Source organism: Petaurus breviceps, unplaced genomic scaffold, assembly GCF_028583685.1.
Source record: "Petaurus breviceps papuanus isolate PSGF00001 unplaced genomic scaffold, PetGlider_PUasm1.0 90760, whole genome shotgun sequence".
In the NCBI taxonomy this organism is placed as follows: domain Eukaryota; kingdom Metazoa; phylum Chordata; class Mammalia; order Diprotodontia; family Petauridae; genus Petaurus; species Petaurus breviceps.
Window position 1 is genome coordinate 4,267,424 of NW_027187338.1, and position 17,119 is coordinate 4,284,542.

The 17,119-nt window shown below is 41.3% G+C and overlaps 1 protein-coding gene across 1 annotated transcript in view; it reads right to left on the reverse strand.

Moving 5' to 3' along the window:
• Positions 1 to 17,119, reverse strand: part of GRIK3 (glutamate ionotropic receptor kainate type subunit 3) — a 324,566-nt gene that overhangs the window by 111,476 nt on the left and 195,971 nt on the right. Inside the window, exon 5 of the mRNA XM_069067957.1 lies at positions 6,548 to 6,601. Coding sequence (XP_068924058.1) covers positions 6,548 to 6,601 — 54 coding nt within the window. The remainder of the gene's footprint in view (positions 1 to 6,547; positions 6,602 to 17,119) is intronic.

Sequence of the window (17,119 nt, forward strand, 5' to 3'; positions counted from 1 at the left end):
GGTGGGTGTAGAATGCTCCATATTGGGAGCAGGACACAAGAGAGGTAGACTCCTGACAACAGTCTGGAGTCAGGAGCATAGAGAAGGCCAGAGGAATCATTAGCCATGCCAAAGAAGTGATCTCTTCCTTCCCTGATATCCTCCACAGCACTAAGGACAAGGAATTGTTTTGTTGCTGTTCAGTCATGTCTGACTCTTCATGACCCCATTTGGGGTTTCCTTGGCAAAGATACTGGAGTGATTTGCCATTTCCTTCTCCAGCTCATTTTAGAAATGAAGAACTGAGGCAAACAGGATTAGCACAGGTTAGTTAAAAGGGCCACTCAGTTAGTTAGCATCTGAGGCCAAATTTGAACTCAGGAAGATGTCTTCTTGACTTCAGGCCCATTGCTCTGTGCACCATGGTGCCATCTAGCTGCCCAGGGACAAGGAGAAGGCCTAATAAAGACATGGGTCTGAACCTGAGAGTGAGTGAAAGAAGGGTAAATAGCATCCAGCAGAATCCCAAAGGTATATCTGAGAGAAGAGTGTTGAAAAGTAGAACATTCTACATCTCCAGAAGCCACAAAACTCCTGGCAATTTCTCTGCCATCCCTGGACAGTGCAAAAGGGGCATGTATAGTGGTATACTATATATGGCATATATGGTACAGCATAGTCTACTGGGAAATATTCTTATTAATAATAGTAATAATAAATATCAATAATAATACTGATGATAATAGCTGGTATTCATATTTAAGTTTTAAGGTTTGCAAAGCACTTTGCAAATATTATAGCATTTAATTCTCATGACCTTGGCAGAAAGCTGCCATTATTTATCTCCATTTTATGGATGAAGAAACTGAGGAATGCAGAGGTTAAGTGACTTGCCCAGAGTAACATAGCTACAAAGTGTCTGAGGCTAGTTTTGAATTCAGGACTTCTTGATTCCAGACCCAGTGCAGCATCTAGGTTGTAATCCCAGAAGAGGATCATAGGAGCAGAAATTTATAGCTTGAAGGGACTCTATTCATCACCTAACCCATTTTACAGGACACCACACTTGTGATCAGGAAGACCTGTGTTCAAATCTTGTTTCAGACATTTAATTAGATGTGTGACTCTGGCAAGGCGGTTCACTACTCAGTGTCTCCATCTGTAAAATGGGAATGATCGTAGCTCTTATTTCATAGGTTTGTTTTCAGCATCAAATGAGATTATATGCATAAGGCACCTTGTATACTTAAATTTAAACTGTAATTATTATTTATTATCATTATCCTCATTATTATAGAGAAGAAATTGAAGTGAAATGACTTGTCCAAAATCCCATAGGATAGTGCCAGAGTCAGAATTTGAACTGAGGTCCCCTTGAATCCAAATCTAACACTCTTTCCATTAATACCAAACTACTTGGTATTTTTCTACCTGTGGGACCTTGGAGGAATCACACTTTCTCTCTAGGCCTCAGTTTCCCCATTTGTAAAATGGGAAGACCAGACTAGATCATCTCCAAATTCCCTTCCAGCTCTAAAGCCCATGACCCTACCAGGGATTCTACCATGAAATGTCGTCTACTAGCCTTGAGATGCCAGAAACCTGTATCTTCTCTAGCTATCCCTCTCTGTGCCTACCTTCTTCTGTGCTAATGTCTGGGGAGGGACATGGCATGCTGGAAGGATCCTTTCCTGGAAGAGGAAGCAGTAAGGCCCTGAGTTCCTAGCCATTCCCCTAGATCCTTTAGTGGGGCACAGATTAGGGTAAGGGAACACCCACAAAGCTCTAGGTCTTTAAGTGGAAGGTTCCTGCTTTCAGGGGTGGATTCCCCGCCCCCCCCCCCGCCCCGCCGCTCCATGGGGAGCCCCAGGGCTTCCCCATGCCAGCCAGACCGTCTGGCTGCTGGGTAGAACCGAAGCCCAGCCGGCTGAGACTCTGCAGTCTAATCAAAACACAGAAGGTTAATGAAGAAACTAGCTCACAGCCTGCCATCTTCCGCCGGAGTCGCCTGACCTACAACACTCCCCGGGGATCGGCTTGATAATCTAATAGGTCTCGGGTTGTTGTTGTGTGTGTGTGTGTGTGTTGGGTTGGTTTTTTTTTTTTTTCCCTTTCCCCTCCTTTCTGTCTCTTCATGTCTAGGACTGGGTCTCGCCATAGAAATTCAAATTGGTCGGTGCCCGTGGTGATTAGGAAACAGGATTGAAGTCGGAGAAGAATGAACAACTTCAAAGGAAACCTTGGCTAGTAAAGAGCTCAGGCCCCTGGTGGTCCCGCCCGCAGTGCCCGCCAGAGCCCCGGCCAACGAGAGAGGAGTCTGCAGACACTGTCTGTCAAAGAGGAACCCAAGGCCCCCGCAGAAAGCCGGCCAGATTTCAAACGTTCTCGGCGTGCTCAGGGCTATGCATTATGCATCTCCGAGAGAGGGAGAGAGAGAGAGAAGGCTGACTAAATATTGATGAAGTAGAGGCCGCCTCCAGCTTTCTGATGCGCCCGGAGGCCCCCTGGGCTCGTTTGGTTCGGGCGGGTTCCACCCCCCCCCTCCACCCTCCCCGTAACGCAGCAAGAGAAATCATGGAAAACATTCCAATATCAGAAAAGAGCGTGGTCGTCAACGCCACGGGTCAGGCTGGACCTGTGCGGTCACGTGACTGGCTGTGTGGTCAGTGTCAGGGGGCAGGGCCCTGGAGCGGAGGGTGGTTTGTATTTCCCTCGAAGTGCAATCCCGGAGGCCATTACAGCTCCCATAGTCGGGGGAACTGTAGCCGAGTCTACACGTCAGTAAGTCTGCCCAGAAGCTGTTAGGTAACCACTGACTGTGTGGAAACCAGCATCCGGAAGGCTTTTAGGTGCTGGCGATTCTGACGGCCCCCTTTCCAGCCTTCCTGGAGACTTACTTAAGGGTGTTATTTCTGAGCCTGACTAGGATCGGGGAATATATTCAGGCCCCGGTGCACCAAAGACCTCCATTCACCCCACCTTTGTGGGTATTGCCCTCTGGGTCAGAATTTCATAATCCAATCTTAAGAAAAATGGTTCTCACCGTCTGTGTCCCTGGGGAAGCATGTGTGTGTGTGTGTGTGTGTGTGTGTTTTCTGTAAGGGGGGGGGGGGGTCCAATCTGGTCAGTTCCCTGGACGTGGCAGCTGCTGATGGAAATCTGCTCCAGGCCAGTCTGGCTGAACTCTACTTTGCCTGTGCAGTTTCAAAGGGTATCCCACTCTGTCTTACTCTCTGTTCTAATTGTTAATACTCTAATCTCTAATTGCTTGCAGCTGCCAAGAGTAGCTATTCTGTGACCCGCTGGCAAGAAGTCCCAACTAAATTCCCCCCTCTATGTGAAGCCTTTCCCAATCTCTCTTAATTTTAGTGCCTTCCTTTTTTTTTTTATTATTTCCTGTTTATCCTGAATACACAAACACATATATGTGTATGCACACACACACATATATATGTTTGCATATTGTCTGCTCTATTAGACTGTAAGCTTCTTGAGGGCAGGGGCTGGCTTTTTGCCTTTGTGCTTAGCACAGTGCCTGCCATAAAGTAGCTGCTTAATGAATGCTTACTAACTAAATGATTGACAGCCACAAGTCAGATTTTATGAACACCCTTAAATGTCCCCAAAGGGCTAATCCTAGTGGAGGAAAATGGGATGGGTAAAGGAAGGGAGAGGGGTAAGAGAGAAGAAGAGAAGGAAGAGAAAGAGAAATATGAGAGGAAGAGAAAGATGAGGAGAAGAAAGGAGGAAGAAGGGTTAGGGTATTTGATGCAATCCACATGGTCCATTTCACTGGGAATCAATGGTTCCAATCTGCAGGCAGGGTACAAAGGGTCTGAGGAAGGGTTATCACATGACAGAAATGCCTGAAAGAGCTGCTCAGCCTTTTTCAAGCCTAGGATTCTTCAGCTTTCTTTCAAAAGGAAACAAAATGTCAATGTCCTTCATAGAAAGGATATTAACAATGCAGATGTTAAGGTTACTATGACTCAATACAAGATTTTTTGAATGATTATGCGAGATATTCAGTCTTTAAAAACCCATTTTTCCAGCCAAACTAATTTACTTACTCTTTTCTGAACTCAGTATTCCATTCTCCACCATCCCTCCATGCTTTTGCATAGACTATCCTTCATGCCTGAATCTTAAGCTTCCTCCAAGGCTTTGCCCATTTACTGCCCCCTACTGGAATCCTTTCCTACTCTCCACAATTATTTGGTATTCTTCCCCTAATAGAATGATCACACATATAAGTATCTATTTATGTGACATACACCTCTGGCAGAATGTAAGCTTGCTGAGGGCAAAGACTGTTTCCCCCCTCCCCTTTTTTTGTCTTTGTATCCCCTCCACCAAATAGCCAACAGGATGGATAGAGAGCTGGCTTTGAAAATAGGAAGACATGGGTCAAGTTGGCACATGATCCTGGGCAAGACATTTAACTCTTTAATGCTTTAGAGAGGACTCCCAATTGAAGAGAAGGTATACTGGTGGAGGGAGTATCCTCATCTGGGAGTTCACTATACTAAGGAAATCATAGGTTTGGTCTCTCTCTTTGTATCTTGAGTACCTGGCACAGAGTAGGCTTTAAAAAAAATACTTTTTGGCTGGATTGGAGCCTGAAAGACAACAGATCTGTTTCTCATATGGGCAAGAGTTTGTTTATTCTACTTTTCTTTCCACTACAGTATATGGCTCAGGTCATCCGTACACAGGCTGGATGATCTGTCAGTAGGTGATTTTCCCAACATGGGTCATGATGTCAATATCTTAAAAAACTTGAAGGCAATTTTACATGTGCACAATTCCAGCTTCTGCACTGGCCTGAGATATCCATGGGAAAGGACATCTAGGCCATGCTGGGACCTGTGAGGTATCTAGACCATTGTTTCTCAAAAAAAAACCCAACAAATAAAAACCTGTCATAAATGTCCCTGGTGTGTCCTGACAGTCTCTGTCCACTATCAGTTTGGGACCAGTAAGTAGGAAGATGGCAGTGACCATGGTAGAATAAGTAGGGGGGACAGTTAATGTGTGTAGGCATGTATGAAGATGCCTAGAGGAGTGTACGTGTATATACGATATACATGTAATATGTGTGAAAATACAATATACATTATATAAATACTCATTCAAATAAAAAGATAAGCTTTACGGAGCTTTTAAAGCCCCGTGCAGCCTAGCCCTAAGCCACCTTTCTGGTCTCTTTGGACATTGCTGTATTCCTCCCACTCCTGCAATTTGTGATACAGCTGGCCTGGCTTTCACTCTGTTCTTCACATCTGTCCATCTCTCCTCTCTGGGACTTGACTTTGCCCTGGTAGTTTTCTCATGCTTGGAATGAGCTGCCTCCTTAACCTCTGCCTCCGAGAATCCTGGAAGATGAAGCTCAGATACCAACATCTGCATGAAGCCTGACCTGAGCCCTCTAGTGCCCTCCCTCCAAACTACCTTGTGTCTTACTACTGTGTGTGTATATTTAGATAGATAGATGTGTATGTATCCACACTTACAATATATATGTGCACGTGCATTTGACTCAACTTATACCATATGTATTTTATATGTAGTTGTTGTCTCCCTCATTAGAATGTAAACCCATTGCCAAGAGGGATTATTTCATTCTTTGTATTTGTGTCCACAGCACCTAGCATAGTGTTTGACACATAGTAGGTGCTTAATAAATACCTGCTGATTGATTGTGCATATATATATTATATGTGTGCATATGCATGTATGTATGTATGTGTGTATGTATATGTATTGCTGCACTAAGACTTTTGGGACACCCTATACACATACATGTGTATACACATGTATATACACACATGTCCATATGTATACAAGGCATCCCAAAAGTCTTAATGCAGTTTTGCTATTAAAGCTTAATTAATGCAGTGCTCTTGTGCGTGCGTGTGTGTGTCTGTGTGTAAGTGCAACTATGTGAGTATTAGATGATAAAGGGAAAAGCAAATTAGGGATAGAGATGGACAAATCAGTGGAGGGAAGGGGGGGACATTCTTTAAATCCTAAGGTTTGCAAAACCTTTTATCCACATTCTCTCATTTGGTCCTCACAATAATCCCTAGGTGTGGGTTATTATTATTCCCATTGTACAGGTGAAGAAATTGAGACTCAAAGAAGTAGTCACTTGCCCAAAGTTACACCACTAAGTATCTGAGGTGGGTTTAGAGCCCAGGTTTTTTGACTCCAGGTCTTTCCACTAGAGCACAGTGCTGCTCAATGGTTGGGGAAATATTAATCTAATTGGTACAAGGGGACTGTGGAGCTGGGAGCTCATCTCAAGTTCAAGGACTTTCACCAGAAGCCAGGGCTCAGTGTAGCAGCCTTGAATTCTCAAGTCACATGGCCATTATAGGGAAAAGTTAAAACCAAACAAAAGAAAACAGAAGTTTTCCCAGGTATTCTCCTCTCCTCAGCCCAAGCTTTCCTCCCACTGAGCCCCAGATCTCCTCAGGGCAGTAAATACACCTTGAACCTGAGTAAGCTGCCTCCCCAAATCCTTTCTTCAACACCCCCTCCAAACCAAAGGGAGGTCATACTTTACCAGAGTTGTGAAGATAAAGTGGTAGTACTCAGTCATCATCCCCATCGCCATGGCCTTTGGGAGAGAAGAAAGCAGAGTTAGCGTCACTCCATTATGGACTGGTCCTAAGAAGCTGGACATCACCTCTTCCACTCCAGCGCTCACATCTTCCTCCCTCAATCCCAGTTGTGTCTATAGGATGTCCCATTAATCTTTAAAAAGAGAGCCCACTCAGTTAACTATATAATAAAACCAAATTACAAGTTTATGTCAAAGTGACAATTATTTTAAAAAGTAAACCAAATTATCTTCCTCCCTCTGGTGCTAGAATAGTACATTCCCCCTCCCAAAGTATGTATGTAGGTCTTCATCACATACATGAAGGAAACAAGGGAAAGTACATGAGGGTTGGAGGAAGGAAAGAAGAATAGGTCAAGCCACTGTCTTTCAGTTGTGTCAAATTACACTCCCAGCAGTGGGGAGGGTCTTTCTTGAGCCATCCACATTCTGTTACCCAGGCTCACTTGGGATGAAAGTCACACATGAGTAACATGGCTAGATGACCAATGACAGGCTGTGGTCTGTAGCTTCCACTAAGTGGTATTTTCCTCTGGTCACAACATGAGCCCATACAAGGATCTTCTGTCTCATGAATATTATCATATATGAGCAATATAGCATATGAGATATGAGCAGTGCTATAACGTGTAAGCAGAACATGGCAGACATCAGGCAAGTGGGTTGCTATACTCTCCTAAGATCTAGGGGAAGATGTTCTCCCACCCTTTTACTGGGGTCCTCATTGCTGTGAGGACTTACTCTGAGGTTCCTCCAGAGCATAATGCCCTGGCTTTGGGCATGTCATCTTAGGCTGCGAATCTGCCTGTCTCACTTTGGGCAGGAGTTCTAGGATTACCTGCCTTGATTTTGGCAGACTAAGTCACTGACCCACTTCAGGTGACCCACTGGGGTAGGGGCAACAACTTATCGGACATTCGGCCTCTTCGCTTTATCAGAAAAGTTGTGGTAGATGGTACTTTCCTCCCCCACTCCCTCACTTTGGCAATCTCCCACTTTTTATCTATAAGATGTTAGAGTACCATAATTTCAAGAAAACAAACAACAAAAAAGGGCTACCCATTTAAACCATTTTGTCTGCATATTCTTCCTCCTCTCAACAAGTTAATTCAATAAATAATTATTAAGTGCTTACTATGAGCCAGGCACTGCGCTAATTGCTGGGGATACAAAAGGGGGCAAAAGAAAATACCTGCCCTCAAAGAGGTAAAAATCTAATGTGGGAGAAAACACACAAACAAATAAATACAAAACTATCTATCTATCTATCTATCTATCTATCTATCTATCTATCTATCTATCTATCTATCTATCGGATAAATAAGTCATCAACAGAGGGAAGGGTTGGCCACTGATCCACCCTCACTACTTAGCATCTGGGGGCTGGGTTTCAGAATACCTGGGCTCTTGTCCCTTGCTCTATTATTTACTAGCTGGGTGACCTTAAACAAGGCATTTCCCCTCTAAGCTTCCAGTTCACGGTAAAATGGGATGGGATTCAATCATTGGGCCATAGAGTTAGTACAAGGAATCCATATCAAATCAGGCATTATCTCAATCAATCAACAGATACCTATAGTAAAACCACATCATGTAGGGGTCAGTGAAATTAGGAGTTAAAATAGGAGGTCTCTCTACTCAAAATAGTTAGGAACCACTAGACTTCATGACCTCTAACACTTGTGAATTCCAAGATTTTTGCACAGCTAACTGAATTTTCACCTAAACTTAATGAATTGTCTTCTTTAAGCTGAGGCACCTTGAACTAATCACAATTTGACTGACCACATCTGGAGTTTAGGAAGGAAAATTATAATCAATCAGTAATCATTTATTAAGAGCCTACTATGTTCCAGGCACTGTGCTCAGTGCTTGGGATATAAAAGAAGCAAACGGCATTCTCTACCATCAAGGAGCTTATAATCTAATGGGAGAGAAATAAGATGGAGAACATCCAAATGAGTGACCATGATTGATGGTGAGGGCTTTAATTCCATGTCATGGAGGCTCAGTTAAGGGATCTTAGAGTGTGTAATCTGGAGAAGACTCAGAGAGGTCATGGTGGCTGTCTTTGAGGACTTGAAAAGCTATCACATGGACTAGGGATTCAACTGATTCTGTTTTGGATCACATGACTAGAAAGAAGATGGAACAATTACTTTCCCCAAAGAGCAACTCAAAAACCTTAGGGGGAAAAAAGAACTGTACCCTAGATATAATGGAATCACAGTAGAATCCACAAGATAAGAAGGTATTACAGTGCACAAGGTTAAAATCTCATTTAAGGGTGGGGAGTAATTAGGTGAATCAATGAATCATTCCACTCCACTCTCAGTAACTACCTTAACCAACTGAGAATGCCACTGTTGAATCAGTCATTAAACCAAGGGCATTAGACTAGATGAAAACAACTTGGTCAATAAGTTTAGAAGGAGAAAAGGTCACTTAGGGAAGTGGCATGACACTGCATAGTAGGTGTATTTGTATTGGTTGTGAAGACTCAATCATGTATTATGGATCTTTTATAAAATAGCAAATTAATCCAGATCCCGAGCATTGAAGTGTCTGGCCATCAAGTGGTGGAAACTATTTCAGTCAAACACCTGACAGATAATCACTTAGGGAAGGAAGAAGGAAAGCATTTTGACTCCTCCCTTCTTGATCAAAGGAAGACTTCATAAATTTTGGAAGATTGAAGGAGTTAGACTTCTCACTGGCATCTTAGCAATCAGCATTCCTTGGAGTCCGTACCCCTGGAAGGAGTTGTATAGGTAGTTGAAGGAACATCAGGAATACTGAAGAAAGTCAGTTTCAAAACTCTAGAAGAACCTACCAAAAATTACACAATAGCTCAAGGGAATTTCACGAGGGCCCTTTGAAGGGGAGTAAAGGACTTCAGCAAAAGAACCTCCAAAAGGTGTGTTACCCTCTTTGCCAGATGCACTCCAAGCTTGAGCCTGTTTTCCCTTTGTCTCTGAATATACTTGTGGGAAAGTGTGCCTGTAGTATGGGGGGATATTTTGTAGCAACTGTTCTAATTTTACCCTTTAGTAAATAGCCATTTCTAGAAACTAATTATGTCTGACTGACTGATATTAACTGATAATCAGTGGGGGAAAGAAAACTGATTAGGGCTCATAAACTTGGCAATAGACACCTTTTAGGAACTCAATTTACTAGTCTGGGTGTGAGTTGGGAGAGTGAGCCCAGAGTCTGTACTACACTTGTGATATAACATCAGAGAACTAGTTTTGTTCTGTTTGGCCCCAGGAGGTTGAATCAGGAGTAACTGATAGAAATCTCCAAGAGCTCAATCTAGGCTTTATGTAGAAAAAAAATCCTAAAAATTCTAGCTCTCTCAAAGTAGGATAGGCTCTCTCTGGAGGCAGTGGGTTTACCCTATCAATGATGGTCTTTTAGAAGAAGCTAGATGGCCACTTGAGAGGTGAAATTTGCTGTTGTTGAGTCATTTTTCAGTCATGTCTAACTCTTAATGACTCCATTTAAGGTTTTCTGGGCAGAGATACTGAACTGGTTTGTCATTTCCTTCTCCAGCTCATTTTACAGATGAGGAAACTGATACAAACAGGGTTAAGTGACTTGCCCAGGGTCACATAGCTAGTAAATGTCTAAGGCCATATTTGAACTCGGGAAGATGAGTCTTTCTGACTCTAGGCTTTGAAATCTATCTACTTCTACACCCAGCTGCCCTGAAACAGGTGGAAATTAGTTGAAATAAGAATTCTTTTTCAGATGCAGCTCACACTAGATGGCCACTGAAGTCACTTCCAGCCCTGAAAGTCTGTGATATTTTTTGGCTAATAACAATTAACCTCACTAAACATAATACTTCAGGACTTCAAAGATGTGTCCACCTACACAGAATGCATACATTCCATAACTTAATTTTCATGAGGTTGAAAAATTTATTTCTTGGTAACCAACCTTGTGGTAATGAGCCTCTTTCAATTTAGCTAGGCTGGTTCTTGTATGACAGAAGTATAGTCTGTTGTCTTGGGTCTTTTCACATTGGAGGAACTTACTAGATCTTTCACTCCCTTTCAATAATATTTGAGTGGCCACCTCTACTTCCAGATGATGTATCAGAGAAGGATTTCAGTGGAGGAATCAAAGAATTAGAGATGGAAGGGCCCTCAAAGGCCATCTGATTCAATGTGTACCTGAATAGGAATCCCCTCTAAATTTACCTTGTGTGGTCAATGAGCTTTGGCTCAAAGAACTCTAGAACACCAGAGTATTTCAAATTCACACAACACTTTCCTCTGAACCTCTTTGTGAGGTAGGGAGTAGAAGTATTATTATCTCTATTTTACAGGTGGGTAAACTGATCCCAGGCAGAGGGTATGACTTGATTGCTGTTACATTGCCAGTAAGCAGCAGATTTAGGGCTTGAACCTAGGCCTTCTGATTATAAGCCTAGGGCTCATTCCATTGTATCACTACCCACTCCACATCGTTTACTGAATTATACAGAATCTCAGAGTGGGAATGGTTCTCAGAGGATATCTGGTCCAACTGACAACCCAACCAGAACCCTCTTATAATATACCAAAGGAATGGTGATGCAGCCTCTTTTTTTTGGAATACTTTCAGTGAGATGGAGTGAAGCAAACCATTCCACTTTGTGATGGCTCTAATTGTTAGGATATTTTTCCATACATCAAATTGAAATCTGTCTCTCTACATTTCCCTCTATTGCTAAGCTGCTCAATACTCCAGGGTCTGCCCTCTAGGGCCAAAGAGAATAAATTCAACTCTTCTTTAGCAATCCTTCTAATACTCAAAGACAGCCATTATGTTCCCCTTTAACTCACCTCTTCTCCAGGTAAAATGTCCCCATTTCCTTTGACCATTCTTCATATGGCACAAGCTTCCATCATCTTAGATGTCCCTATCTGGACCTTCTCTCACTCACTGAGTTTCTTCCTAAAATGTGATAACTAGAACTGAACTCAATATTTCCCATGTGCTCTGACCAGGGCCAGTGCCCGCCTTGTTGTAGATATCATGCTTCTCTTAATAAAATCTAGGATAACTGGCTTTTTTGGCTGCTAGGTCACACTATTGACTCATATTGACCCTGCTGTTCACTCAAAACACTCTGGGATTTTTCAAATAAAAAATAATGTCTTAGTTATCGTGTACTTATAAAGTTGATTTGCAGCAATTTAAATGTAGAAGATAACAATAATTAATTTATTATTTATATAATAATAGCATTTCAGCATTTCAAAGCTGTGTAGGTGCTCTTTCTACCAACAGAAATTCACATTGGTCTTCATTAAATTCTGCCTTTTGAAATCCATTCTTTGTTTTAACCTGCCAAGGTCTTTTGGACCCTAGCTTCTTTAGGGAGTCTTGCCTCTCCATCCCTTCTCTCCCCACCAGCAACATTACCATACTAGTTAAAACTTAACCATATGCTATTTAAAATTGTTCTTTTTCATAGGTGTACATCTTATCTCCCCAACTGAACTCGAGCTTCTTGAAGGGCAGGATAATACCACCTGTTCCCTTGTCTCTTGTACAAAACCTAGCACACAAGAATAGAAGTTGTTTTTGGGTTGCAAAAACACATATATGGTTGGGGTATGTGTGGAGGGGCAGGTGCATGTTATTTTCCTATGCCCTAGTCTTCCTTAGAATTTCCTGATATTAGTATATGACCTACATATATAATTAGCTAAATTAAACCAACAGCCCTAGTAGTAATAAGTCATATATCTTTAAAAGCATTTTGAACTCTAATCAGGTATTCTTCTTGAGTCAATAAAACTCCCCTAACACACACACACACACACACACACACACACTCACTCACTCACTCACACAGCTCTTTTCTCTTTTCATTAAAAGAATTAAATCAATTAGTGAAAACTCAAACCACTCATGGGCCTGGGATCATAGTTACCCTTCAGAAGAAGATCTGGGACTCTGAAGAGCCATACCACATCTAGGAATCCTTCCAGTCATTCTACATCCTAAGCAACTGGCAGCTATCCAGGGTGCTGAAGGGGGTGTTTGTGAGGGGTAGCCCTATTACCTCGGAGGGTGGAAGGAGGCTTTAGCAATGTTCATAGTAACCCTCAGAATCATAGTAACACTCAGAACATGTTGCTTGATATTTGGACTGGAAGCCTTCCAGCAAAGGTGACTGCTGAGTGAACTTCCCGTATGTTGAGTGCCATTTTCCCACTGACTTTTGTTTAGAGACAGAGACTGCACTCCAGCAAGCCCTGGGAAAGTCTGATTCCCAGGAATTTAGATGATAGGATTTAAAGCTGGAAGGTACCTTAGAAATCCTCTAATTTGGGGATTTTTAACCTGTGGTCCATGATTTTAAAAAATATTTTCATAATTATTTTTAGCTTCTTTTATAATCCTACATATCTTTCTTTATTCATTTAAAAACATCATTCTCAGAAGGGGTCTATATGACTCACCAAAGAGTGACTATATGAAGATATATATATATATATATATATGTATATTTCACTCATGTGTTAATGTAATATACAATATTTATCACTGTTCAGAGTTGTTTCAGTTTTGCCCAACTCTTCATGACTTCCTTTGGGGCTTTCCTGGCAAAAGATACTGGAGTGGTTTGCCATTTCCTTCTCCAGATCACTTAATAGATCAGGAAACTGAGGCCAACAGGGTTAGGTGATTTTCCTAGGGTCTACAGCTAGTAAATGTCTGAGGTCAGATTTGAACTCAGGAAGAGGAATCTTCATTACTTCCAGTCCAGCTTTCTATCCATTGCACCACCTGGCTGCCCCATACTGCTCATATGTAACGAATGATAAGGCATATATATGTCAATGATTGCACCTGAGCAAAAAGTCATCAATTAGGCTTGTGTTATTTATGTTAAGTGTTGTATGTCCTATGTGATATATATTTTATATATGTTATGTAACTTATATAAATTAGTGAATCTGTAAGTGGTTGTTCTGTTATATATAACATAAGTATGTTATGTGACATCCATGTTTTATATCTGTTGTGTTGCATATATGTGTGTGTATGCATATGTATTTAGAGATGGAGGCTGGACATGAGCCCAGGTTTCTCTGACTGAGGTTGGCTCTCTATGCATTATTCCACTTTATCTCTGAAATAGGAGACTTTATTCTTGACATCTTAAATAATATTCTGGGAGTGGTGACTTTCAGCTCTTGACCCAGGAAAATTAAATTTATGACTAAAACTTCCAATCAGCAAGTTCTTTTAGTCCAGAAATGCTATGGAAAACTATTCATCACTGATAGTTGCAATATACAGTCTGGTGGGTTACTGTGGGACTTTTTTTGTCAGCAGTTATTAAAAAGATAAATACACACACATATGTAGTAAGAGCAATTCATTACAGGTTGGGCAACAGTTTAAAAAGCCAAGCTAGGAATTGTCTCATCTTTCAATTATCTTCAGTCATTTTGAAAAAAAATAAGGAATGAAAAAAAGGAACAGATGTTAAATGGAAAAAGAAGATAAAATTCCCTCCAGTCCTAACCTGTCTTTGAAAACCCTGTGAATGAAAGGATAAAACAGAGGTTCTTGCAAGTGGAGAAACAATCTCTTCCCCCCAATATTTGCAAATCTAGACAGTGTTCTTAACTAGCACACCTTTTTGGAAACACAATCTTGGAGAAAAACACAAATAAAATATAAAAGCAATATGTAGTACAATCCAATCCAGTCTAGTCCAATTTAATCTGGTCCAATCCAGTTAAGTTCAGTCTAGTCTAATCTGGTTCAGGCTAGTGCAAACAGGTACAAACTGGTCCAGTCCAATCTGATTGAATCCAGCCAAATTAGGTCCAATGAAGTCCAGTCTGTTCCAATCCAACCCAGTCCAGTCTGATTCAATTCAAAGAATACAATCTAGTCCAATAAATAGGTATTAACTCTACTGCCTATGAGTTACTCCATTAGCTGGCATAAGAAGACAAAAAGATACAGGCTTCACAAAGGAGGTGACACATGAACTAAGCCTTGAGGGAAAAGGAGGATTCTAAAAGGCGCCTGTCTGTGAGTATGGGTGAGAGGGGATAAGCATTTCAAGGCCAGGAGAACAAAATTATTTCCAGATGACTGTAGTCAGGCCAACTATCACATCATAGCTAACTTCTCAGATGGGATTAAAAATATGATAGGAAACTAGTGACACAAAAATTAAACCAAGAAAAGCTGACTCAGATGATTCTTTCTTCAGATGTAGAAAGTGCTCATGATGTAATGGAGCTTAAATTCTGAGTGAACTATGATAATAATAAACATTTTATATAGCATTTTAAGGCACATGTTACACATTGTGATATGGAATTTATTACACAGGGTAATATGTCATTGATCATTCTTGCATTACTAATGTGATATTTTATGTTATACATAAAACATGTTATATAATGTATATGCTAGGCATTTTATATAACATGTACTATGTATGCATATTATATAAGTGTAACAAATGCCATGTTGTACTACATATGTGACATGTGTGTAATATATTACTTATATACTACCCATATGTGAATATAGATGTAGATTGATATATAATGTCAGTAATGGGACTGACCCATCAATATATTCAGTATGTTCTAGCCTTCTGATTGAAAGAGTGTAGGGCTGGAGGGTGGAGTAGAAATCTTTCCAAAGATTTTCCAAAGGAAATCTTTTCAAAGAGGACTCTGATAAAAGCCATCTCTTTATGTCCCACCAGGTTCACCCCTTTTACTTGATACTATTATGTCCTTAAGAAACCTCTTCATCAGGAAACTTATCTTCTTCCATATTATATCAGCTTTGAATTCACATCTTATCAGTACCCTTTGGCCGACTGATTGGAGTGTTGGAGTGCTAGACTGAGGAATAAAGCATCCCTTCTGGCATTTTAAGAAGGTTCCCAGGCTAGCCATCCCTCTCTGCCTCTCTATCTCACATATATTTTTACATGTATCACCCATGTGTAATTTTGAGATATATCTGGAAGGAACCTTATAGATCACTGCTAAGTAATTCATTCTCCATCACAGGAAGTGCTTGAACAGAGACTATCCATTGGTTGAAGATGCTGAACGAGGATTTGTACTTTGGTACAAGTTGGACTCAATTATTTCTGAGGATGCTTCCTGCTCTGAGATCCCATGATTCTGTGGCCTCTACTTTCCAGAAAAGTCAATACTAGAACCCAGTTCTCCTGATACTTTGTCCTCTCCACAATGATACAAAACCAGTAAAGTAGACTCAAGATGCTGTCAGGCACTATGCATAGGTCATGCTTCACCCAGAGACAGACTATGCATGAGTAAGAGAAAGGCACAGGTACTCCAATTCCCTTCAGCCAATAGTCTGAAACTCTTTGTCTACTCAATCTGTCACCAGGGATGCTTTTCCATTTAAGCCCATATCCTGGAGAGGGACTAATGAGCAATAAAACAGAGAAGAGAAGGAAAATGTTGAGATATTGCTACTACTGGGGACTCACTGTAGAGTCCAAAGCACTATTGGTCAAAATAGTCACCATCATAGATTGCATAGAAGGAGGCATAACATCCAAAGCAAAGGAAGAAATCTTTCTGTTGTCTACCATGGTCAGACACACTTGAAAAATTTAAGGACATTGATAAGACAGAAGGTGTGTAGAAGGTGATTAGGATGGGGAGAGGACAAAAGACTAGGAAATAGGAGGACTGAGTGAAGGAACTGGGCAGTTTTTGGCCTTGAGAAAAGAAGGCAAGGGAGAACATGATACCTTCAAGTGTGTGAAGGGTTTTCATGTGGAAGAGGGATGTTTGACTTTTTCTACTTTAATGGATCTTTTCTTCTGCAAGAAATAGTGTGAAAATTAATGAATATAAGTTGCAGAGAAACAAATTTGGGTTCTATGCAGGGTGTCCCAAAAGTCTTAGGGCAGGTTTCAGCTATCAACACTTAAAATGAATTAAGAGTTTGGGACACTCTGTATAAAGAAGAACTTCCAGCCACAGCTGTCCAGCAAATGGAACATATTGCTTCATAAATACTGAGTTCCTTATTCTTGCAGGTGTGTGTAAATTTACATGAGTGTAAATCGCAATTGTTTCTGTTCTGTCTAGAAACTCTGAGGGTCCTTCCCTCCCAGAATGAATCTTTTGTGAAGGCAAATGAGGCCATCTTTTGCTTCAGCTCTTAGCTAGCCTTTAATCACTGAATGGTAGTTACTCCAGACAAACAGACCTGGGAAAGAACTTGGCTTAAAAGGCCAAGGTCCCCCCACTGCATCTGGGGTCATTGTCAGTCTTCCTGATCTATGTCTTGCCATTAGACTGTGATTACTCTGGAGGAGAGTGAGGCTGAAGGCCTTGCACAGCCCTGCCTCACTTAAATCCAATTCACTTGCTGGTCAAGACATCACCCTCCTGATGTTATTGGACCTCTTCAAGAATGAAGGACAAATGACGACCACAACAATAGGTGGTATGGCATAAGGTAGGTTTATAGGGAATTTTT